The sequence below is a fragment of the Phyllobates terribilis genome, unplaced genomic scaffold (genome assembly GCF_046119375.1).
Source record: "Phyllobates terribilis strain yellow unplaced genomic scaffold, ASM4611937v1 Scaffold_4__5_contigs__length_816908805, whole genome shotgun sequence".
NCBI lineage: Eukaryota > Metazoa > Chordata > Amphibia > Anura > Dendrobatidae > Phyllobates > Phyllobates terribilis.
The window spans coordinates 401178447-401205846 of record NW_027362764.1 but is presented as its reverse complement, the minus strand read 5'-3'; the positions used below and the strand labels follow the sequence as shown (position 1 = coordinate 401205846).

Below are 27400 nucleotides of genomic sequence, written 5' to 3'. Positions count from 1 at the left end.
GTATCTTCGTACGTGTACTGACCTGGAGAATCATAATACCGTATAGTAAACATGGTAAAAAAAATGTGAAATTGTACTTTTCTTTGCAATTTCAACGCACTTGGAATTTTTTCCTGCTTTCCAGTGCATCCCATGATGAAATGAATGGTGTCATTCAAAAGTACAACTTGTCCCGCAAAAAACAAGGCCTCATACAGCTATATGGATAGAAAAATAAATAAGTTATGGCTCTTGGAAGAAGGGGAGAAAAAACAAAAAGAAAAAAACTAAAACGGCCACGACGTGAAGGGGCTGTCCCAGACTGAACTTTCGTGAACCTTTCTGTAGAATAAGAGATGAGCGATGGAGAACAACCATTACATGTCTCACACTGGTAACACCCCATTTTATTTAAAATAAGATGTGGACAGAGATTCTCAGGGAGATCTATGTGTATACCATAGTTCTTACAGCTAATTTGGTTATTAGCCCCTTCATGACCGATGACATATAATTACGTTATCAACCATGTCCCTGCCTTTGATGCAGGCTCCAGCACAGAGCCCGCATCGTTCCCTGCACTTGATGGCTGATTTAATTTAATCAGCCATCAAGTGCCTCTAATAGCTGCGTGTGGATCCTAAATCCACCCGTGGCTGTTAACAAGTTAAATGCTTCTGTCAATCACTGACAGCGGCATTTAACACCCGCCGGCTGGAAGCGCATCAGAAGTCATGCCCATCAGCACCCCTGAGGGCTGGGCGCCGATGAGTTGTCATGACAGCCGGTGGTCTGCAGAAGATCTCCTGTGAATCTCTTCTTTTGCTAAACATAGTAGGGCTCTGTTATGTATGTGTATGTGTTATATATGCTATTTTTGATCAAAAACAGTGCTACTAAGAACCCTATGTCATTTATATGCACTTTTGCTTTTTACCTATTTAGTTACAGCAGGGTTTATGTTCATTTTGCTTCTTGTAGGTTTTGTCTGATTTATGGCCATTGTGAACATCCTTTTATGTGCTGCATGTATACCAACTTAAACCACGTTCAATGTTTGTGTGTTTTCTTTGTATTTTGAAATTTTATGCAAATCAAGGTTGTGACCTCCCTTCCTTGGCTGGAAATTACATTTAAATAGCTTCCCAAGGCTGGTGTCCACAGTTCAGGACCCGGTCCTTTGTCTGCACTTATTCATACACTGAGGTAAACTCTGACACATGGTAAGGTTTTTAATAGTAGACAGTGTAGGACCGTCCCGAGTAGGGTCACCTTGCCGTGGTGGAATAGCTTTTATGCTATTTTTGATCAAAAACAGTGTTACTAAGAACTCTATGTTATTTAAGTGCACTTTTCCTTTTTACTTATTTAGTTACAGCAGGGTTTATGATTATTTTGTTTCATGAAGGTTTTGTCTGATATATGGCCATTGTGAACATGCATTATGTGCTGCATGTATACCAACTTAAACCAAGCTCAAGTTTTGTGTTAATTCTTTAATATAGGAAACTGTCTTTGCTCTTGTAACATTTTAATCCCTACTGATGAATAAAAAGGAACTGCACATGGATTGCAGATGCATGACAAATGAGAAAAAAATTGTCCGAGTAGTCTGGGTGAAACTTGTGTGAACATAGTCAAATGCTGCAATGTGAACATGCGTTTTTACTATTTCTTCTCATTGCATTACTCAAAATTTCAATTTTGAAAGCTGTACCATTTGTCTAAGGCCACGATCACATGAGTATATAAAAAATTGAGTTTCATCCACAAAACTTGGACGATTTTTTTCTCACTTGTCATCCATACTCAATTCCCTTTTATACAGCAGCAGCTGTTAATCATTTACAAGACGATTTACAATTCCCTATGTTTCAGAATTGCTATACTGCGGCTCCGTATGTGATCTAGTTTCTTCTGCCCACTCATAGACTTAAATGGGTCAGTCTGACCTGGCATACAAAAGAAACTAGTGCATGCTGAGATTTTTTTGACAAGCACATTTGGTCCATGGAAAAAGTTGCTCGTCTGCACTGCCCCATTAAACACATTGGTGCAAGAGCTGTATGTGTGCTGTCCATTTTTTTCAAGGACAAGATTAGGATTGAAAATACGCTCATCTGAACCTACCCTGACAACTAGATAGAAAGAGAGATAGATAATTATAGGTGTGTCTACTGTATGCTATATGTTTGTAAAAACACATTCAATAGCATTGACTGGGCCAAATAAGATTGGCCACTAGATGGCGCTCACAATCCTGCTAAAAAAGACTCCAGTTCTCGCCACATGTGGAGCCTGTTCTTGTCATTCACTTTCTAGCTCGCCACCTGAATCGTAAGGAAGTGAGAGAAAGTCGCAAGAACATAAGGGGGGCACTGTCACCAGTGATCCTGCACCACAGTGACATTATATGCCAATGATAAAACTTATACACAGTGTCAGAGCTCAGCAGTCACAAAGTGGCCAGAGGTGGAGAGTGCAGACTGCCGTCCTGGACTTGGCATCACAGTCAGCCCTGGATGTATCTCCTCATTTCCTAGGATTTGGACAAGTGTCACTGACAGGGGTGAGTTCTGTTCCCTCTACATGTGCATTGAATGGCATGCGGCAGATTTCTAGTTTCTTCAGAACGTTTCTTAAGATGCTTTGCCCAACTTTAGCATGTTTATCACTTACTTTTGCCATGTTTAATGCATTTCTTTCCTATAGATTGTACTTTCTATTAGTTATGTTATTTTACACGTTAAAATCCTAAGCCAACCCTGATTTTAAACATTATATTATTATTATTATTATTATTATTCATTGTGCTCTTTTGAAATTATTATATTAAAATGTATCTTTTTTTTTTACTTTTTAACTAAACTAGATCATTTTGCAGCGGGTTACGTCATTGTTGGTTAAACTGAAGTGTAATTTCCCTCTCTGAAATAATATTTTGTAAGTTTCGCCATAGAAATATATAAGTATATATAATATAAGTTTAGATTGTGTAATTTAAACAAGATACTGTAATATTACAATCTTAGTAATAGGCTCTTTCTACGCAGAAATGATAAGTATTTATATTTTTGTTTTTTTCATTATACAGAGAGAGGAGTGTAGCAGGTGCTATACCGAGCTGCGAATCCTTTTATTGGCGTGCTAGTTGATAGAGCCATCTCTTTGAAGTATGTGTTTCGGGAGCCTCTTGTGGGATGCAGTGACACAGTAAATGTTCTGTCGGGGAGCATCACTTTCTGATGGCTCACCCTGTAGCTGTGTCACGGTCCGGGCTCATGGCTTAATCACAACACTACTCTACGAGATATTGAGTTACACTCCCACATCTTCAGTCTAGATGCGTCTTTATGCACCTGTTGCTTTTTCTTATCTTATTTCAGGTTAGACCACTATGATTCCGCCTGGAGAATGCATGTACGCCGGGAGAAAACGAAGAAAACCCATACAAAAACAGTTAAGCATTACTATTCTACATTTACTTACATGCATGTCTACATATTGCATTGAACTGTCTGAATAGTGAATTCTTATCTATAGAAATAACAACATGACATGACTTTTATATTTTTACACGGGTAATTCATAGTAAATACAGACCCAACATAGTAATAAAACATATAGACAGAATTATACAGAAGCAGACTTTTTTGGATAATTATTTTAAATGAGTATTGTAAATAATTGAAACTAATGTTTTAGTCAATCCTTACCATTACTGTATATTATATAATTGGGGAACTTTAATGCAAGGTAAGCTCAGGTCAGAAGCTTAGAGGCACAATCATGTTAGTTACACCTTTTTAATATGCTGCCGACTATTAAATCATTGCTTAACTCTAAACTAAAGTCTGCAAATATTGTATGACGACTTACTGTACTTCACACCAGCGCTGCTTGGATTCAGTTGTTTAAATTACATAAATTGCTGCAATTTTCCTATTTTTGGTTCGTGCAGTCCATTGACTGTGAAATTAGTTTTTTATTAGCAGAAGGAAGTATATTTAATAAAGCATAAGAATCTAAGGATTCTGCCAACAGGTGGGAAATGTGCCTATCCACATACTTATAGACTAAACTATATAAACTATTGGATAATTGATGTTGAAAGTTTGCATTGAGCAGTTGTGAATTTGGCAGTAAAATTTAATGCATTAGAATAAATACAGAATTACAGTTCATGAGTTTTAAGCTGTATTTTTCAAGCTTATCTTTCATGGAGCTAGTAAACGTTCAGAGCATCATCAAAGCTTACAGATCCATCAAAATGTAACCTCTGGATCTGAAGGATGCAAGCCATTTTTAGACAATTGTTGAAGAAATGCTATATTAACTCTTTAAATATGTCTTCTGGGGTCCATTAAGGTAGGGGTTAAGGTTGGTTGTGATATAAGATATCTGACATTGTAGAAAGTAAGGGTCATTATCACCCAACTAAATATATGTGTTCCAGATGTCTTCAGCCTTCAGATTTGTTTTTAGCTTGAAGTCATTTTTGACAAGTTTAGAGCTAATAAGTGATTAAAATACATATTGTGTGAAAGGTTTGATCATTACGATGTGTCAAAATTAATAAATATAGGCAGAAATAAATAATTAGTAGAACTAAATAACATTTCAGGGTTTTTTAGTTTATTAATTCAAATATTTTCTGTTTTGGACCCATAAAAAAACTTGCATAAATCAAACACAAATAACTATGGTATCCTAAATATGACTGCAAACATTTAAACTAAAAAGTCTCATGTGATATCTTTTCTAGAAAACTGTATCGGGAAAATAGAAAGTGTGGGTTCTCAGAATCTGAGGAAAGGTTTTTTTTCCAGTTACAACATCTTACCACATCAAAGTTTTCTTGTAAACTCCAGGAAAATGTGTGCATCTTGTAGAGCTGCTTTCTGTCTTGTATTCAGTGCTTCAATTTTCATCTTATTTTCTTAAGTCTACAATTCCTTTAAATTAACTTATATAGTTAATAAACAAAAATTGTATACCACATATTTAAAACTTTTGACAATCCACGGTTAAAAATTTCTGGAAATATTGTGACGGTAATTTATACATATTAGCATTAATATGTACAGATATGACTGACTGCATTAGTAGAGTAGCAAACTTAATCCACAACTGCTTTAAAAAATTTGTTATTTTATTACTCAATAAAATAAACTACACTAAAGTCCGATAAAATAAAAATAAAAATGACAGCCAAAAAGGTAGTCAGCTTAAATCATCCACAAGCTACAAGCTGTAATTAAAGGGGTTTTCACATCTCATAAAGTGATGGCATTGATTGATGATGGCCCAACTGTCAGGACCACTAATTCTGAAAATGAAGGGTATACCACACTGGTTTACAGCTGTGTTCCCTTCAAAGTTGGTTAGGGACTTTAAATCAGACCCCCATCGGTGAGAACGTGAGGGCATATTCTACCAATATGCCATCGCTTTCTGAAAAGGGGGTAAAAGAACTTTAAGTAGTTCCATATTTTATGGCTAATCTAAAAAGAATACTTTCTCTTTGCATACAGTAGGTCTAAAGCTGCAGGGAGGAAAATGTTTGTTTAGATATGTCATCCATATGTACGGGCATGTAATAGATCTCTATGTACGTATTAAATAGATAAAGCATATGGAAACACGCATTCCTCATTATATAACATTATGAGTATATATTACAAAGTCACAGTATGTCTGCCATAATATTAGTTTAGCTCTGTTTACCCTAAACAGCATACCCAAGCCATGACCTTTCATTGTCAGATGATTTTTCATACAAACTATGGCAATGTGACCCTCGTACTTTGGGATTTAAGCATATTTGGATGTGGTTTTTAGAAAATATACGTTTCTGTCCAAATATTTCCTGTATTATATTGCCCTCACTATAAGAGCCTTACAGTGTAGACAGTATAGAGGGAAGAGATTGCCCACAATAGTGATCTGGTCATTATTTGCTGTTAAAGCCAAAGTTTCTAAAATGCCTGGATTCATGCTTTAATCCAGACCCTAACACCAAACCCTAGACACTAAAGTAATTCCAAAGTCTAAAATTCAGCCCCTAGACCAAACCACAATATTCAGATCTCAGACCAGACCCCATAAAACAAACTACAGTATTCAAACTCACATATTTAGGCATGGGTTTTGTATGCCCCCACCTCCCTCGCTGGTGATTGACGATGTTGGTTTACCTGAGCTGGCTCCAGATAATCCAGTGCTGTCTATCATCAGTTAGGGAGGTAAGGAAATGCAGAAACAGTGAGTGGAATGGTGCACTGATCCTCTTGGCCACACCAAGGGTGCACTGAATACCATAATTAGCATATTTGATTAAATTTCTATTTCTGCAGAATGGAGGCAGTGATTAGAAAACTAAAGGTGCTATTTTTAAAGGGGCTATATCTCCTGCAAGGCTATATGCTTAGCTTATACTGTCAGTTTGGGCAGACACTACCTTTAATTCTTTTCCTTATCTGTTTTTTGTTAACATTTATAGTCAGACCAGGACATGTTCAAGAAAATGGTTTAACCTCTTCTTGATTTTTTACCAGATACTCCAGTTTCACTCCATATGACAAATTCCAAGTTCAAAACAGGACTAGATACCTACAGTAGAATGTAGGCAAAAGCATTGGTAAAGGTTTTCCAGTATTCCCCAAAATGGATCTGGTCCTGTTTTTACAGCTAAATAGATGGTTCCAACATGGAGCTGAAAAATACTATGTACTGTAATTACGGCTGAAGGCTAGTATAAGCCCCCCAGGCCGAAGGTAAATGAAAAGACGCTTGGGCAAAACTTTCCCCTTCTCTCCTCTGGTTGCTGTGTTCAAAATATCAACCACCCGTAACCTTGTGCATGGCATTGCAGAGTGTTTTAGAGGAATGGCTTCCCAAAGTGGGTAGTGGTACTAAAGCATGTGTGCCTAGTCCAGCCAGGATTGCACGTACACAGTGGGTATAAGTAGTCATCATCACTTTTCCTTTATTACTCTTCATTCTTTTCATGCACTGCTCACAGCATAGTACTGATGTACTATAAAACGTATACATGCTCAGCAGGCATTTCAATTACAAGGATATCTGCATCCTCTAGATGCAGACACAGTTGAATACAATGCTCCACCATTCAGACTGTGCATCTGAGTCTAAGCAGAGCAGGTGCGATGACGTCACTAGATCATACCTGCTGCATGGAGCCTCAGTCAACACATGCTGCAGAGAATGGCGCAGCATCATTTCTCTTCCTTCATTCTTTTCATGCACAGCTCACAGCATAGGACTGAAAACATATGCACACTCAGCTGGCATTTCAACTTCAAGGGTATTTGCATGCACTTGATGCAGATATAGTTGAATACAATGCTCCACCAATGCATCTGAGCGTAACTGGAGTGTTGATGTCGCTAGATCGCACCTGCTGCACGGAGCCTCAGTCCAAACACGCTGCACAGAGCGGAGCAGCTTCGGTGGAATGGGGTAGATAAGATTTTTTTAAAAAATTGTGTCATTCACAACTTGTGGTGGGAACTATGGGAGTAGCATACTGTATGCGGGTCTTCGAGAAACCAACACAAATACGGTGCTGAAAAGTGGTACATTACAAGTACGATATTGTAAAGTGATCCCGTTCAGATATGGTGCTGTAAAGTAATTACTGTACAGATATGGTGCTGTAAAGTGGCACAGTGCATAATGATGCTATAAAGTGGTATAGTGCTGTAAAGTAGTGCAGTAAAGTATTACCGCACAGACATGGTCCTCTGTTATAGTATTATACAGATGTAGTGCTGAAAAGTGGTACACTACATAGATCATGTGTTGGTACAGTACTGGTATATTGTAAAGTGGTACAGTATAGGTATACTGTAAAGTGGTACAGTACAGGTATACTGTAACGTGGTACAGTACAGGTATACTGTAACGTGGTACAGTACAGGTATATTGTAAAGTGGTACAGTACAGGTATAGTGTAAAGTGGTACAGTACAGGTATAATGTAAAGTGGTACAGTACAGGTATGCTGTGAAGTGGTACAGTACAGGTATAATGTAAAGTGGTACAGTACAGGTATGCTGTGAAGTGGTACAGTACAGGTATATTGTAAAGTGGTACAGTACAGGTATACTGTAAAGTGGTACTTTTGTGTTTAATAACTGAACAACATTACTATTTTGTAAATCATGTGAAGATAAAAATCACAGTTTTGGAAATGCCAGCTGACTTTCCTGGATTTAGCTAAAACAGTTTTAAGAGAGCTTACGTAGTGTATGCGACTGCTATTTTGTTTCACCTTCACACTTCTAGTTTTACCTATTCACACTTTTAGGTACTTTTAGGACACTGTTATTACTATACAGGACAATAATAAATCAATCACTAGAAACCTTGAAAGAAACAGTAATTGGTTACTTCAATTTGGATCATGCCTGCCAACAGGCTAAATAAAGTATTACACAGTGCATAGTTTGTGTTATCCCATATACAGACCAACAGGCTTTTATAAACAGGTCTGTATCCTACTATTGTGGTCTAACGACAAAAATAAAAATGAAAGGTCACATTGCCTGTACTTTCAGATCAGAAGGAAAAACTGCTGATTATCTAATTCCACTATATGATTTAGAAAAATATGTGGAAACGTAGAAATAGTCTAAAACATTTTTGGAATAAACTCCATTAAAAAATAGATTAAAAAAGTAACAAATCTATACTTTTTATAATCTTTCTAAAAATATACTATACATATTTACAAAGGTAAAATTTGAGCAGCATCTAGTGTTGAAGTATGACTATCTATAAAGTGCCTTAAGTTGTTTTCATATGGAGGAGAACCCTTCTTGAGCACCACCACAATTCAGGAGTGCCATAAATCTGCTAAACCCTTATCTATAAAATATAGGCATGAAATAAAACACTATTGGAATAGGATTATAGTATACTAGTTCTAGCATTTCAGGTCAGAAATACTTATCTAGTAAGCTATACTGACGATTTTCATATGTACATACATTCACGATTACTTGCTGCCGTCTTAGAGCTGGAAAGGCTCTTCATAAATATGTCATCACGTGCAGAAAATCGCAAAACGCGATGAAGTATTTTCCAGTTATCACCTTAATTTGAAATATTTTTCAAAATGATTATATGCAGTAAAATAAACTCCACAGAGCGTTGTGGAAAATTATGTGAAACTCATTTGTCACTCTTACAATAAAGCTTTTTATAATGTCAACATCAACGTTGCAAGCGCTTTTAAGCTTGCCAGATTTACAGGAAACCCAAACCACAAAATCAAATTCAAGACAGCGATAACGATTTTTTCTATCATTTATGTTTGATCTTCAATTTTTGCTCATTTTGTGGTGACTATTTAAAATTTTTACTCAAAATCAAAAAAAGAAATTTGCATATCAAGACTACAACATAAAACTTAATCATATAACACCCACACTTAAGCTAAAAGTTCTGCTATCAGATAAAACCATGTAGATTATGTATAACTTGCAGGATGCATTGATCACATTAAACACAGTTATTCAAAAAAAACACATTTTTCAGAGTAGTGGGAGCCTTATGATTTAAAGGGAAGCCATCACCTGCAGAAATGATATTTACCTGCAGATGTGGAGTTAAGCTGCAAGTAAAAGCATTTAAATCATGTTAGACTGGTTTACTGGAAGAACCGCTACAGGAAAAAAATAATTTTAATTTTTCCTGCAACTGCATGCTTCCAGTCATCGTGGCAGTGCAGGAACCTGTTATAATCAATGCTCACTACACAGGAATAATTCCCCTGTATGAGGCATGCATGGGCAGAGCAGGCTGTCAAAGTGCTGGGAATGATTACACCACACTGACTGTAACTGCTCCAAGCCCCGCCCCAATGACTGGAAGCAAGTGGTTGCAGAAAGAATATAACTTCATTTTCACCCTGTAGCCACTACTCCAGTAAGCTTGCCAGACATGATTTAAACACTATTCACATATACATTTTCTCTGGAAGATTCTAATACTGGGGGCTGGCAATTTTGCAGTATTGATACCAGATCAGGAGCTGAGAGGGGACGACAGGAAGGTGAGAAGATACTGTAACTGCTGTATAGAATACAATGGGCTGGAGAAAGGTTGCTGGTATCTTAGGGGGTACTCCTGAGGTACTTCTCAACCTGTAGCTACTGTGCATTCTCAGCCAGGCTTTGGTTAGTAATCTCTTTGGCAACAATCTGTACACTAAGGAATATAAAAGCTCTTATTGCAGGATAATGACGGCAGATAGAAAAAGCAAGTAAGTTGCAAGCTTGCTTATTTTCATGTTATGTAACTAAAGCATTTAATAACATGAGAATACTTTAGTTGTCCAGTTGAATCAAGTTATCTCCTACAGTTATGGCCAAAAGTGTTGGCAACCTTGAAATTGTTTCAGAAAATTAAGTATTTCTCACAGAAAATTATTGCAATTACATGTTTTGTTATAGACATGTTTATTTCCTTTGTGTATTGGAACAACACAAAAAAACTGAGAAAAAAGGCAAATTGGACATCATTTCACACAAAACCCCAAAAATGAGCTGGACAAACCTGTTGGCACCTTTCCAAAATTTTCAGTAAACAACAATTTTGTTTCAAGCATGTGATGCTTGTTCAAACTCAGCTGTGGCAAGAGACAGGTGTGGGCAATATGAAAATGACACCTGAAACCAGATAAAAGGGTAGAATATGTTCCCTTTTCCATGGTGTGCCATATAATCAAGAAGTTTACAACCCATGGCACTGTAGCTAATCTCCCTTGACGTGGACGGCAGAGGAAAAATTGATGAAAGGTTGCAACGCAGGATAGTACAGATGGTGGCTAAGCTGCCCCAATCAAGTTCCAAAGAAATTCAAGCTGTCATGCAGGCTTAGGATGCATCAGTGTCAGCGTGAACTATCCGTCAACATTTGAATGAAATGAAACACTATAGCAGGAACCCACTGCTGACACAGAGACATAAAAAAGCTAGACTGTAGTTTGCCAAAATGTATGTAAGTAAGCCAAAATTCTTATCTTGTCAACTATCCGTCGACATTTGAATGAAATGAAACGCTGTGGCAGCAGATCCAGGAGGACCCCACTGCTGACAAAGAGACATAATAAAAGCTACACTGCAGTTTGACAAAATGTAGGTAAGACAAAATCCTTCTGGAAAAGCATTTTGTGGACAGATGTATCCAATATAGAGCTTTTTGGTAAAGCACATCATTCTACTGTTTACCGAAAACAGAATGAGGCCTACAAAGGAAAGAACACAGTACCTATAGTCAAATATGGTGCAGGTTCAAAGATGTTTTGGGGTTGTTTTAATGCCTTGACTGTGTGGAAGGCATCATGAAATCGAAAGGATTTTTGGTTGCAATGTAGTGCCCAGTGTCAGAAAGCTGGGTTTGCATCCTAGGTCATGGGTCTTCCATCAGCACAATGACCCCAAACATACAGTGCTTCAAGAATCACCCAGAAATGGATGGAAACAAAGCATTGGAAAGTTATTAAGTGGCCAGCAATGAGTCCGGATCTAAATCCCATTGAACACCTGTGGAGAGATCTTAAAATTGCTGTTGGGAGAAGGCACCCTTCAAATATGAGACCTGAAACAGTTTGCAAAAGAAGAGTGGCCCAAAATTTCAGTTGAGAGGTGTAAGAAGCTTGCTGATGGTTATAGGAAGCGATTGATTGCAGTTATTTGTTTTAAAGGGTGTGCAACTAAATATTAAGTTGAGGGTGTCAACAATTTTTGAAAGGCCCATTTTTGGTATTTTGTGGAAAATTATGTCCAATTTGCCTTTTTTGTCCGTTTTTTTGTATTGTTCCAATACACACAAAGGAAATAAACGTGTATAACAAAATACTTCATTTTCTGGAACAATTTCAAGGCTGCCAACACTTTCAGCCATGACTGTATCTGCGAGAAAGATGATAACTTGTTGATCGGTGGGGGTCTGACCATAGGGACCTGCATCAATCAACAGAACAGGGAGCTTTAATCCCCGCTAGAATGGAGTGGCAGTGTACATGCTTCACTGCTGCTTCATTCACTCCCTATGGGGCTGCAAGAGCACTACACTCAGCTTTTCCTAGCAGTCCTATAGCGAATGAATGAAGTGGCAGTGGGGCATCCAACCTGCCATGTCATCTTGTAACGGGGACAAAAGTTCCCCATTGGACATAATAGTTCCACAGTCTGCTGATCGGTGCAAGTCCCAGGAGTCAGACACCCACCGATCATCAAGTTATCACCTATCTTGTAGATAGATAGATTAGATTATTATTATGATAACTTGTTTAAAACAGACAACCCCTTTAACATAGTGATGTACATTTATGTAACTGAGTCCGCTATATACATGGCGGGTGCCGATGATGTTGAACACAGACTCTTGTAACTGCTATCTATTGTGGCAATTTAACTTTTCAGATGTTGCAGGCATTACTGACCACAGCACCATATTGGTTAGACATTGCATGGTGCTTATAGGTCACCATGGCTGTTAAGGGTATAAAGGCCATTTTCAGTACTACTATTAACTACTATTAAACTCTACTGCAGGCACGACTTAATAGTATATCACTGGAACAACAATGGAGTACAGAAGTATTGCATTGTATTGTACAAACAATCAAACAATTGTGAAATTAAGTCCCCTAGTGAAACTAAAACCAACTTGATGGGTTAGTCCCGCTATGTCAGGCTTTATCCCGAACTTCTAATGCTCACTTTCTCTCTCTGTGGAGTCTTCTCTTCATCAGTCCATAGTGACTTCTCCTTGGGGGGCAGTGGGAGTTGGCATATCTGTACACACACTTACTTTAATTAAATAAACAATTCTCTCATTTTCTTGACATCTGGTCTTCCTGGGAATTGAACCCACAATCTATATAATTGCAGGAAGTATCTAAAGCTATGAGCCACAGCCACCACTAACAACCCTGGGTGAATTTTGTATACTTGAAGCTACTTTGCATGCTGTGAACCCACAGGCAAATTATACTGGTACATAGAGATATATCTGTACATAGCAGTGTATTGCTATGTACCTGTATTCTAGAGGGAGAATAAAAGTCAGATTTTTTTTCTTCCTATAAAATTCTTAAAAAATAATGAAAGAAATTTATAAAAATGTGATTTTCTCTTATTGAGATCTGGTCTCCCCATAAATAAAACCCTCAACTTTCATCATTGCGGGCGGCAGCTAAAGCTGTGAACCACACCTTACACTGACATCAGTGAAAGGATTTTGTATACTTGAAGCTGCATTGCAGGCTCTTAACCCACAGGTAGATTATATTGGTACATAGAGATACATTAGTACATAGCAGTGTTTTTCTATGTCCCTGCATTCTAGCGGAAAAATAAAAGAAAAGGCATTTTTATTACTTACTGTAAAGTCAAAAGTTTACATACATTTCATTAGTATTTGGTACCATTGCCCTTAAGCTGAATGACTTGGGTCAACTGTTTGGGATATACTTCAACAAGCTTCTCACAATAGTTGGTTAGAATTTGGGTTCTGTGACCCAGAGATGAATGTGCTTTTGTCCGACATGTGCATATCAACCCAAGGACAAAAGACCTTGTGAAGATGATGGCGGAAGCTGGTAAGATTGTGTCAATATCCACAGTGAAATGAGTACTGTATCAACATGGGCTGAAAGGCCACTCTGCCAGGAAGAAGCTATTACTCCAAAAGAAACATAAAAAAGCCAGATTAATGTTTGCAAATGCACACAGGAACAAAAACCCTAATTTTTGAAGACATGGTCTGATGAAACTCAAATTGAACTTTTTGGGCATAATGACTATTGTTACGTTTGGAGGAAAAAGTGAGAAGCTTGGAAGCCTAAGAACACCATCCCAACTGTGAAACACGGGGGGTGGCAGCATCATGGTGTGGGGTTGTTTTGCTACAGGAGGGACTGGTGCTCTTCACAAAATAGATGGCTTTATGAGAAAAGAAGATTATGTGGCAATACTGAACCAACATCTCAAGACATCAGTCAGGAAGTTAAAGCTTTGGTGGAAATGGGTCTTCCAATTGGACAATGACCCGAAGCATACTGCCAAAATGGTATCAAAGTGGCTTAATGATAACAAAGTCAATGTTTTGGAGTGGCCACCACAAAGCCTTGATCTCAATACTATTGAAAATTTATGGCCAAAGTTGAAAAGGCAGGTGCGAGCAAGACGACCTACAAACTTGGATCAGTTACACCAGTTTTGTCAGGAGGAATGGGCCCAAATTTCGACCAACTATTGTGAGAAGCTTGTGGAAGGATATCCCAAATTTTTGACTCAAGTCATTCAGATTAAGTGCAATGGTACCAAATAATAATGAAATGTATGTAAACTTTTGACTTTGCAGTAAGTAATAAAAATGCCTTAAAACATTCTCTCTCTATCATTATTCTGGCATTTGGCAAATATTAAAAATGATGGTAATCTTAATTGACCTAAAACGGGAAAGCCAAACTTCACATGCCAGAAATGCAAGCTTGTGTCCCTGTTGGAGGAAAAGTTGCGAAATCTAGAAGAGAGGTTAACTACCTTGAAAATCATTAAGGAAGGTGAAGAGTTCTTAGACAGAGCAGAATTATCTCTTCATGATTCAGAAAGAGAAGAAATTCGAACTGCACCTGACGAAACAGAGGAATGGAAGCATGTGACCCACAGAAGCAGGAGGATCGAGAGGCAGTCAGCACCCATACTGCTCAGGAACCAGTACCAGGCTCTCACGCAGGAGAACCTTGAAGAAATACAGCAAGATAAGACTTTGCCAGCAATGAATAACCTTGTAAGTCCTCAGAATCCTCCTGGATGGAGAAAGAAGAATGTTGTGAAGAAAAAACGAAGAGTGGTGGTCATGGGGGATTCCCTGTTAAGAGGAACAGAGGCCGCTATCTGCAGACCAGACATAACCTCAAGAGAAATGTGCTGTCTTCCTGGAGCAAAAATTAAAGATGTGTCTGACAGGATATCAAGACTCTTCAGACCTACAGATCACTACCCATTCCTGCTAATATATGTGGGGACAAATGACACCGCAAGAAAGGACCTGGAAACCATCTGCAGTGTCTTTGAAGACTTAGGCAAGAAAGTGAAAGAATTGGGAGCGCAGGTGGTCTTCTCATCCATCCTCCCAGTGGATGACCATGGAACAATGAGGTGGAATAAGATTCTACAGGTGAACAACTGGCTACGTCGATGGTGCCGTCAACAAGGATTTGGATTTCTGGATCACGGGATGAATTACCTATACGATGGACTACTTGCTAGAGATGGGGTGCACCTTACGAAGACTGGAAAACATGTATTTGGAAGTCGCCTTGCTACACTCATCAGGAGAGCTTTAAACTAGAACAATGTGGGAAGGGAAGCAAAAGGCCAGAAAAAGCCATACAGCTGACAAATACTATTGAGATCTCTGCTACTGGAAGTGGAAAGAAAGAACAAAGACAAAAAAATCTAAATAAAAATATGGGAGGAAGAGAAACCAATCACAAACTAAAATGTTTTTATACAAATGCACAAAGCATGGGCAACAAACAAGGAGAATTGGAACTACTAATGCAGGAAAAGAAATATGATGTCATTGGAATCACTGAAACTTGGTGGGACGATACACATGATTGGAATAAAAGGCTAAAAGGATACAACTTATTTGCAAGAAACAGAATTGATAAACGAGGAGGAGGTGTCGCATTGTATGTTAGAAAAGCGTATATCTGCACAGAGATTGAAGCTTCAGAGACTGGGAGTTCTGTGGAAACTGTTTGGGTAAGAATACAAGGAGAGAACAACAGAAAGGACACCATTGTAGGCATTTACTACAGGCCACCTGGGCAAGCTGAAGATATGGATGAACTCTTTATGTATCAAATGACCAAGTTCTCCAAAAAATATGACGTAGTGGTCATGGGAGATTTCAACTATCCAGACATTTGTTGGGAATCTCTCTCAAGTAAAACTAACAGGTCAAGCAAATTCTTATCCTCTCTTGCGGACAACTTTATCTTCCAAAAGGTAGGGGAGAAAACAAGGGGATCTGCTACTTTGGATCTAATCCTTATAAACAGGGAGGAAATGGTTGAGGAGGTAAAGGTGGCTGGGACCCTAGGAGGCAGCGATCATGCTATTATAGAATTTTGGATAACTAGAGGAGGAAGACATGTGAAGACTCAAACTTCAAGGTTAGATTTTAGAAAGGCAGATTTTAAGAGACTCAGAAAGAGAATAGGAGGGATCCAATGGCTGGATGTCCTTAAGGACAAAAATGTCCAGGAAGGATGGGAAATTTTTAAAAATGAGATTCTCAAAGCACAATCGTTAACAATCCCGAAAAGTAGGAAGAATGGGAAGCATTTAAGGAAACCAGGATGGATGAACACAGAACTTAAACACATGCTAAAAAGAAAGAAAGAAATGTTTATTAAATGGAAAGAGGGAGGCATATCTAAAGAAGATTATAATGCAGTCTGCAGATCCTGTAGGGCACGTATCAGGTTAGCTAAAGCTGACAATGAATTAAGGCTTGCAAGAGATGTCAAAAGCAATAAAAAAGGATTTTGGGGGTATGTCAAAAGTAAAAGAAAAGTCAAAGATGCTATAGGATTTTTACAGGATGAAAATGGAGAAATGGTAAGAGAGGATGTTGAGAAGGCCGAACTTTTTAATTCCTATTTTGCATCTGTTTTCTCTCAGAAAGAAAATGTAACATCAACTGATTTTCACTGTCCTTTTAAAGGAATAGAAGAATCCAAGTTATCTGTAAACAGAAAGATTGTGAGGGAATATTTAGCTAACATAAATGAGTTCAAGTCTCCAGGTCCAGATGAATTACACCCCAGAGTACTGAAGGAGATCGTAGAAGAAATTTTAGAACCACTCTCCATAATCTTTGAAAATTCTTGGAGAACAGGAGAAGTCCCAGAAGACTGGAGAAGAGCAAATGTTGTTCCTATCTTCAAAAAGGGGAAGAAGGTGGACCCAGGGAACTATAGGCCGGTGAGTCTGACTTCTATACCAGGAAAGATCTTTGAACAAATTATTAAACATCATGTATGTAAGTACCTGGATAAGAATGAAGTGATTAACCAGAGTCAGCATGGGTTTGTAACTAACAAGTCATGTCAGACTAACTTAATTTCCTTCTATGACAGAATCACTGACTGGGTGGATCAGGGAAATGCTGTAGATATAGTATATCTTGACTTCAGCAAAGCATTTGACAAAGTATCTCACACCATCCTTATTGAAAAAATGACCAAGTATGCAATGGACCAGGCAACTGTTAGGTGGATTCATAACTGGCTTAGTGATCGGACTCAAAGGGTGGTTGTAAATGGCTTCACATCCAGCTGGATGAATGTCTCAAGTGGGATACCACAGGGCTCTGTCCTGGGACCTGTATTGTTCAACATCTTCATCAATGATTTAGATGAAGGAATTGAGGGTAAACTGATTAAATTTGCTGATGACACAAAGCTAGGAGGGATAGCTAATACTAGAGAAGAGAGAGAGAGGATTCAAAAAGACCTAAATAAACTGGAGCAGTGGGCAGCAACCAACAGAATGGTTTTTAACAGGGAAAAATGCAAAGTACTACATCTGGGCAATAAAAATGAAAAAAGCATATACAGAATGGGAGGAATAGAGCTAAGCAACAGTACATGTGAAAAAGACTTAGGTATACTAATAGATCATAGACTGAACATGAGTCAACAGTGTGATGCAGCAGCAAAAAAGGCAAATACAATTCTGGGATGTATTAACAGAAGCATACAGTCTAGATCACGTGAAGTCATTATCGGTCTTTACTCCTCTTTGGTCAGACCTCATCTGGAATACTGTGTACAGTTTTGGGCACCACATTTTAAAAAAGACATAGACAAACTGGAACAAGTTCAGAGAAGAGCGACCAGAATGGTGACTGGTCTGCAAACCATGTCCTATGAGGAACGGTTGCAGGATTTGGGAATGTTTAGCTTGCAAAAAAGAAGACTGAGAGGAGACTTAATAGCTGTCTACAAATATGTCAAGGGCTGTCACATTGTAGAAGGATCATCTTTATTCTCATTTGCACAGGGAAAGACTAGAAGCAACGGGATGAAACTAAATGGGAGGAGACACAGATTAGATATTAGAAAAAACTTTTTGACAGTTAGGGTGATTAATGAGTGGAACAGGCTGCCACGAGAGGTGGTGAGTTCCCCTTCAATGGACGTCTTCAAACAGAGGCTGGACAGACATCTGTCTGAGATGATTTAGTGAATCCTGCTTTGAGCAGGGGGTTGGACCAGATGACCCAGGAGGTCCCTTCCAACTCTACCATTCTATGATTCTATTCTGATTTCATGTCAGATATTCAGAAAAACATGCATGTGTCTTTTTATATAGTGTATATAAACTTCTGGTTTCACCTGTACATTGATTAAAAAAAGAAAATGTTATGGTAACACAAACCAAACATTGCTTTTTTTTAGAAGCACAGAATTATAGAAAAATACTTTAACTTGGTATGGCCGTAATTATACTGACCCACAGAATAAAGTGAACATGTCATTTTTATCACACAGTGAATGCTGTAAATTGATGGAGGTATTGGAAGAATTATGTTTTTTACCTATCCACCCAAGAAATATTTTTTTAATTTTTAAATAAATAATCTATTAAATCAAATAGTGCCAGTAAAAATAGGCACTCATATAATTCAGCTGACCAAAAAAAAACACGTTATGGCTTTTGGAAGGAATGTAAGCAAAAAAAAGTATAAAAATGGCTGTGGGGTTAAAATATATTACACTATGTTGATAATCATTATTGTTGTTAGGTTTGTTTCTTAAAGTGAATCTGTCATCAGGCTTTTGTTATGTAATCTGAGGACAGCATGAGGTAGGGGCTGAAACACTGATTTCAGGGATGTGTCACTTATTAGACTGTGTTCTGGTATTCCATACAATGAAGGTTTTATCAGCAGGAGAGTATCACTGCCTGGACTACAGCTCAGGAGCACACACCTCCTCTTCTGATAAGTAGCTCACTGTCAATAGACAATGTGCACAGAAAGATGTGGTATGGGTGGGGTTAGCTTTCTGATTGTGTCACAACTGCTGCATCCAGTAATCTAAGTGATACTTCGCTGGAATCAGGGTCTCTTTCCCTACATTATGCTACTCTCAGTTGAGTTAGCAAAAACCTGGTGACAGATTCCCTTTAACTTGGGCATTTCCTCATGCTAGATTCTTTGGGGCTTTGGTTGCTGTTTGTTTGGCTAGTTCATTAGACACCTAAGGTGGTATGTTAACAAAAAGGATTCTTTTTCAGGTGGTATTAGAGCAGGTCTGCACCGTAAACCATCTGAAAAATTGCTCAGAAAATGCTCAAATGAATCCTCCAAAACATCAAGTGGTTAAAAGAAGTGAGCAGACTATTCTTCCATTTGAAAGATGAGCCATAATAATAATCTTTTTATTTATATAGCACCAACATATTCAGCAGCACTTTACAATTCAGACAATTTTACACACATTATGGGCACTGTCCCCATTGGGGCTCACAATCTAAATTCCCTATCAGTATGTCTTTGGAGTGTGGGAGGAAACCCATGCAAAAATGGGGAGAACATACAAATGCCTTACAGATGTTGTCCTTGGTGGGATTTGAACCCAGGACCCCAGTGCTGCAAGGCTGCAGTGCTAACCACTGAGCCACTGTGGCACCCCTGAGGTTTTGGCCGCCACAGGAATGCTGCACTTCTTTAATGGAGTGTGGTGTTCCTCCTCTGAGGTAAGGCCGGTGTGATGGTAGTGACCTAGCCTTTTGCATCCAACACCACATTTCCACCAGAGGGAGCTAGTATGCACTAGGTGCTGCTCCCCTGGTTACAGGGAGACTGGGGAACACAAAGTAGTAGGAACCAGTTAGTGGGTGTGGGTGGAGGAACAGTTAGTTAGTGACACTTCTAATTTCATATTTATTAGAATGCCATCTTTGATCTTGGTCTTTTGTTGTTTTTGGTCCATCTGACCTGTGTGGTCTCGGACAGTCTGTTTGTCAAGTGGTCGTACTGTGCTGTCATGAACTGTGTGTGAAGTGACTTCCCTCCGGGAGCGCAGATCCTGTGTGGGCCTGCTCCGGTAAGGGACACAGCCCTCGTACCCCGATCTATGGGACGAGAGGTAGGTTGCAGACGAGGAATGTCTCAACCCGGCCAAGGACCAGGATCAAGAAGGCCCGGGAGCTTTAGAGTGTGGCTCCCTAGCAAATGGGTCCCGGGGAGGATGCAGACGGAGCGGAGTACGCCACCTGTCCTCGCCTACCTGATCTATTCAGAGGGATTCCGACTGCAAGAGGGGTACCGGCCCCCGACACCAGACCTCGTACTCTATGTCCAGGACGGAAAAGCCCGGTTAGGCCCTAAGGATCCCGCCGGGCTTGGGATGGAGAGGAATTGCCACCCGAGCCCTACACCTGAGAGGATCTCAGAGGGAGACCCGGCCTATCCACACACGCACAGACGGGAAAGGGTAAAGTCTGTAGTGCAGGAACACTCTGGTGTAGGGATGCTACCTCACACTGGACTTCTTCGGAGGTAGTCGGACCCCCGTCCCTGGTGGCCGCAGGACTCCGCGAGGAGCAGGGAGAAGCCTTGCGCTGCTTATGAGAACTGTGAGTAAAGCCTTGGAAATTCATCCCTATGGCCTCCGGACTGTTCATTATGCGCCATACCACGCGACACGGTGCCCGCACTCCCACACTACCACCCCCCTTTATCCTGCCTTGCCTGCCCTGAGGCCGCGCTCCGCCTGTGGGGAGCAGCGAGAACTTTAGCCGCCGTGACATCGGGCCTCAGCGGACTGCTAGCGGCGCTGGTGGCGCATCACCAGACACCACAGGTGGCGTAGTCGACAATTACCACTCAACCCGGAAAGCCCTAACATCATTTTCAATGTGACGGCCCTGGGCACGGAACGGGTCCAGGCCACGACTACATCCTCGTTCTCAACATCTGACCCGGCTCCGAGTACCCCATCTTCCCAGGGCAGGGCTTGCGAGCGTCACACCACCGTGCCGCCCATACTTTACAATCAAAGTCAATGGGAAGGTTAATAAGACACCCAGAAGACTCAATGGAATCTTTTTGTCAGCGTTTTTACTTCAAAAACATGGTGTATTGATTTGAGATCATTTGGATGGAACAATGATGTACGGTATTGCTAATGTATAAATAAATGAAAACCATCATCAGCTCACCGGTATAAAGAACTCCATGGATATGGGTGCGGTGCAAAGAAAATTTCAGGCTGGTTCCTGGGCAATGAGAGTCAGGGAAAAATGAGGAAAAAAATCCAGCAGCTGCAGAAAAAATAAAAATGTTATATATTAAAGGAAAGAAAAGACACCAGGTCTAAGCGTTTCGATCTATTAGCTCTCAGTCTTGTCTTGTCTTGAAACGCGTAGACCCGCTGTCTTTTCTTTCCTTCATGTGGTTTTATTTTTATCCCTGGTTTGTAATGTACCTAATAAATGTGAAGTTTTAATATATAAATGTTTTGATTTTTTTCTTATTCTTCCACTGCTAATCTACTGTACAGTCATGGCCAAAAGTTTTGAGAATGACACAAAAATTATATTTTCACATGATCTGCTGGCCTCTGGTTTTTATTAGTGTTTGTCTGATGTTTATATCACATACAGAAATATAATTGCAATCGTATTATGAGTACCAATAGGTTATATTGACAGTTAGAATGAGTTAATGAAGCAAGTCAATATTTGCAGTGTTGCCCCTTCTTCTTCAAGACCTCTGTAATTCTCCCTGGCATGCTCTCAATCAACTTTTGGACCAAATCCTGACTGATAGCAGTCCATTCTTGCATAATCAATGCTTGCATTTTGCCAGAATTTGTTGGTTTTTGTTTGTCCACCCGTCTCTTGATGATTGACCACAAGTTCTCAATGGGATTAAGATCTGGGGAGTTTCCAGGCCATGGACCCAAAATCTCTATGTTTTGTTCCATGAGCCATTTAGTTATCACCTTTGCTTTATGGCAAGGTGCTCCATCATGCTGGAAAAGGCATTGTTGGGCGCCAAACTGCTCTTGGACGGTTGGGAGAAGTTGCTCTTGGAGGACATTCTGGTACCATTCTTTATTCATGGCTGTGTTTTTAGGCAAGACTGTGAGTGAGCCGATTCCCTTGGCTGAGAAGCAACCCCACACATGAATGGTTTCAGGATGCTTTACAGTTGGCATGAGACAAGACTGGTGGTGGCGCTCACCTCTTCTTCTCCGAATAAGCTGTTTTCCAGATGTCCCAAACAATCGAAAAGGGGATTCATCAGAGAAAATGACTTTGCCCCAGTCCTCAGCAGTCCACTCCCTGTGCCTTTTGCAGAATATCAGTCGGTCCCTGATGTTTTTTCTGGAGAGAAGTGGCTTCTTTGCTGCCCTCCTTGAAACCAGCCCTTGCTCAAAGAGTCTCCGCCTCACAGTGCGTGCAGAAGCACTCACACCAGCCTGCTGCCATTCCTGAGCAAGCTCGGCACTGCTGGTAGTCCGATCCCGCAGCTGAAACAGTTTTAAGATACAGTCCTGGCGCTTGCTGGTCTTTCTTGGGCGCCCTGGAGCCTTTTTGACAACAATGGAAGCTCTCTCCTTGAAGTTCTTGATGATGCGATAGATTGTTGACTGAGGTGCAATCTTTGTAGCTGCGATACTCTTCCCTGTTAGGCCATTTTTGTGCAGTGCAATGATGGCTGCACGTGTTTCTTTAGAGATAACCATGGTTAACTGAAGAGAAACAATGATACCAAGACCCAGCCTCCTTTTAAAGTGTCCAGTGATGTCATTCTTACTTAATCATGACTGACTGATCGCCAGCCCTGTCCTCATCAACACCCACACCTGTGTTAATGGATCAATCACTAAAACGATGTTAGCTGCTCCTTTTAAGGCAGGACTGCAATGATGTTGAAATGTGTTTTGGGGGTTAAATTTCATTTTCTGGGCAAATATTGACTTTGCAAGTACAGTAATTGCTGTTAAGCTGATCACTCTTTGACATTCAGGAGTATATGCAAATTGCCATTACAAAAAATGAAGCAATAAACTTTGGAAAAATTACTATTTGTCTCATTCTCAATACTTTTGGCCATGACTGTATGTTTGGGACGTTTAGCACAGTCATTGGGAGTGTTTATACAGTACAAACCAAAAGTTTGGACACAACTTCTCATTTAAAGATCTTGAAGCTCATCAAGAGAATGCCAAGAGTGTGCAAAGCAGTCATCAAAGCAAAAGGTGGCTACTTTGAAGAACCTAGAATATAAGACATACTTTCAGTTGTTTCACACTTTTTTGTTAAGTATATAATTCCACATGTGTTAATTCATAGTTTTGATGCCTTCAGTGTGAATGTACAATTTTCATAGTCATGAAAATACAGAAAAATCTATAAATGAGAAGGTGTGTCCAAACTTTTGGTCTGTATGGTATGTAGTGACGTATATCAGTTGTTCTGTCTCACTGGACTACCTTGAATAAACAGACAGAACACCATACGTGCATATTCATTCCACCAACCAGATTCACCCTCCGCATCCACTCACAATGTCCAGTGGGGGTGATATGCTATATTATTTACGGGCATTAGGATTTCTGTATTGCAGTCTTGTACTGTTTTTCTTTACTTTGCTGACTCCTAGGGTATATTTAAATAACCTTTTTTCCAGGTGGGTTTGGAGCAGGTTCACTTCTGAACCCACCTAAAAAAACGCTTTGAAAACACTCAAAGGAATTAACAACTTCTATGTAAAAATTACATGCTGTTCATAAGTTCAGGCTTAGACCATTCTTTAGGTGTTTTCCACTCCATACCTATAGGAAGACTAAAAGGTCATGCCATAGACGCTTAAGCATCTTTTTGAGCGTTTGTGAGTGTTTTTGCCAAAAAAAAGCTTGTGTTTTACTCATTTTTTAATGGAATTAAAAAAAAGGCTGCAAATGACGCCAAAAATGCTACCAAAATGCACTCAAAAGATGGCCAACAAAGTCTTATGAAAACGGCAAAAAAAAACATTTACAAACTGCTCAACGAAACGCGGTAAAAACCTGCACAAAGATGCTTTGTGAAAATAAAATCCACAAAAACAATGGTGTTTCCTGATGTGGTTCCAGCTGGAAAACCTCATAAGTTTTGCGTCAAACTAAATCCTAACATGAGTTTGGTCAATACCAAAACTTAGAACTATTGTCCTGCAGCTTTTTGCAATGAAAGAGTTAATTCTGTATGTTTGAAATGATTTGTGAGCCAACTGTGGTCTAGCAAAGTGGACATTTAATAGTGAAGGTTTTATCTCTCTGACTGTCTTGGTTGTCACTAGGAACAGGTGCACCATGAAGTGAACGTGGGCTACAGTTTTAAGAGCTCTCTTTACTGCTGCTGTAGTTACACTGCGGTGGAAAATAATATCATAGTAAAAGCGTCTCGCATTTTGCCAACATGTTTATTTTACTTTTTTCAAATGGGCACTGATACTTAAATGCACCAAGGCAGCAGTCCAGATAAGCTCCATTTCGCTGAGGAAGAACAATCCACTGACATCTGAGAAGAAAAGAGATCATGCCTACAAAACCATAGATAAGTCAAATTTGGTGGAATGTGCTTAGATCAGACTACCAGTCTGTACAGTCCAATTTTTAGGTGAAGCGTGAAAGGTTTTTTGTTTTCTTTTGAGAAAATAACAACCACTACCATCTGAGCAAATGTGTAATTTGAATATTTCCGAGGCTCTTTGCTTATATACAGTACTTCCAATATTTAACTACAATTAGACTTGGACTGGACCACAGGGGAACAGGTGAAACCCCAGGTAGGCCCTTGATTTACTATTATACAGACAAAGGCAGCATGTTATCATTTAACAAACTTCTCAGTATATTATTATATAGAAACAAAAGAAAATTTTTAAATGAGGGCAGTGGCGTAACTAGAGTCTGATAGGCCCCAATGCAAAATTTGGACCTCGGCCCCCACCTGCATGTTGGTTACATTTATGGACCCTTATTGCATTCTAGATCCTATAAAGACACCTGTGTTCACCCCTCATGTAATAATGTTCCCTGTCGTGGCTCCTTCTTGTAACAATCTCCCCCATCCTGGGGCATGTGCTATAAAATTTTCCCCTATCCTGGGCCTATTCCTGGTACAATGTCCCCCATCCTGGTATAATGCCACACATCCTGGTATAATGTCCCCATTTTGGTATAATGTCCCTATCCTGAAATAATGTCCCCATTGCAGTGTTATGTCCCCATCCCGGTATAAAGTCCCCATTTTGGTATAATGCCCCCCATTTTAGTATAATGTCCCCCATCCTGGGCCCCTTCCGTTTTTCTCCTGCACATTTAAAAAAAAAATAAACGATTCTACTCACCTTTCTCCGCTCTCACACCACACAGACTACTCTTCTGTAGCTGATGCAGGAGCCAACCGCTGACTTCGGCATGCTAGTACTGATCGGTAGTGTTGAGCCACCCCCGTAGTGTTCGAGTTCGGTTCGGTTCGTCGAACACCCGTGTGTTCGCCGAACTGTTCGTCGAACTGTTCGTCGAACACCTTCGAACACCGTTAAAACCAATGGCAGGCAAACAAAAACACATAGAAACACATAGAAAACACCTTCAAAGGTGTCCAAAAGCTGACAAACTGCTCAGAAGACACAACTAACACATGGAAAAGTGACAAGTACATATAGTCATGCGAAAAGAAAAGAGGTGGAGGAGTAAAAGGAGGGGGAGACACAGATATAGGCATGTCATGCCCTTCTAAAATCCAAAAAGTGAGAAGCCGAGACGGCCAGTCCGCTCCTGTCCGTGCCACCTCCGTGTCGCCGGGTTTGTGCCAGAGCCGCGGTGAACCCTGACGGCCAGCCCCCCTCTCCCAATACTGGTGCCTGTCCGCTGGTGGGTCGAGAGAGCCCCCCTGTGGTGGAGGCAGCTCTAAGTTTTTAATTTAAATTGTCCCTCTAATTTGAATGAATACACTTTAAATCCATTTACAAGGATCTATTGGAGGGCAAGTCTCATGCCAGCAGCCGCGTAATTCCAGCTCCAGTAGCGTCCACTAAAGCTGCTGCAGTTAAAAAGCTTTTATAAGGATCGAGCTCGGCTGTCCACCGCAAGGCATCCTAGTGCCAGTCCCAGCCCCTATGCCTTGGGGTGCCTCCTGATGCTCTTCACTGAGTATCCCGTGGTCCCGAAGCATTTCCTTTGAAAAAATTAAGTGTCCAAACTACAGGTGGTGTAGCTTGCTTAACAGCCGGGATAATCCGCTGACTAGCAGACACTGCTACTAGGCATAAAGTATTTCCTGGGCTAGATGCAGTTAAAAATTTGTAAGTAGATACTCTCGTTGGATGCTGAGAAAGCATTCCATAGAGTCTCCTGGCACGCCATATATGATTCTCTTAAAAAGCTTAGGGTAGGGGTCTAGGGGACCCTTTTATAGCCAAAATCACGGCCCTGTATCACAATACGTCACCTAGGCTGAAGATAAATGGAACTGTAGCACCGAGGGCTCGGTTGCTACAGACGTATTGCACCTCACCCAGAGGTGTGATATCTCACTCTCAGATAAGGATGGAGTGTGGATCAGGACCCGACACCTGCATGCATTACACCACATTGCCGTGGGGCAGGGCGACCAATATGCCCCTGAGATGGGCACGACAGTCCCTGTCCCTGGCTGGAGTGGGGGGAGGGAACACTGAGGAAGGGGAACCCTGCAGTGCAGGAGCAGGGAGGAAGCAGTTCCTGGGTGCATTGAGAAGGGAGTATAAAAGGTGGGCACCATCTTAGTTCAGTGCAGAGAAGTCTGAGCAGAAGTGGCAGGGAGCAGGGGCTCTGCATGAGCTCTGCTCCGGAGGCGGGCCTAGTAACAGAGGCCCAGGCCTGCAAGAGGGAGAAGGAAGGAAGAGGAGCGGAGAAGGCTCCAGGAACGAGGAATGAAGGGATCCCAGGGGTGCGGACGGGCGAGTCGCCACCGCACGCCCGAATCCACCTGCGTGGAGGGGTCAGGCCAAAGGGGGAGACCGGTCCCCGAACTAGTGGAGGCAGGAAACGACCCTCAGCTAGAAACCGGAGGCTCTGACATTTTATGTGGCGCAGCCCCTTGCTCCACCCGCTAGGAAGGCACCACATAGGGTCAGGGAAACTGGCGCCAAGTTTACCAAGAGGAGGCCCGAGGCAGCCGGACAGAAGTGTTGGTAAGAAAGGCCAGACAAAGGACACACAAAGGGGGTCCTGTGAAGCGCTCCAAAGTTATCTGGGAGTTGTCTGAGCCCCTCACCTGGTGAGCACAGTACGACGTGGGCAGCCGTTACCTGCA

General features: G+C 40.5%; 1 protein-coding gene across 1 annotated transcript in view; it reads left to right on the top strand.

The window, feature by feature from the left end:
- Nucleotides 1-2261: 2261 nt before the first annotated feature.
- Nucleotides 2262-27400, top strand: part of AHRR (aryl hydrocarbon receptor repressor) — a 457961-nt gene continuing 432822 nt past the window's right edge. Inside the window, exons 1-2 of the mRNA XM_073678511.1 lie at nt 2262-2548; nt 3366-3438. Of these exons, the coding sequence (XP_073534612.1) occupies nt 3377-3438 (62 nt within the window). The 5' untranslated portion in view covers nt 2262-2548; nt 3366-3376. The remainder of the gene's footprint in view (nt 2549-3365; nt 3439-27400) is intronic.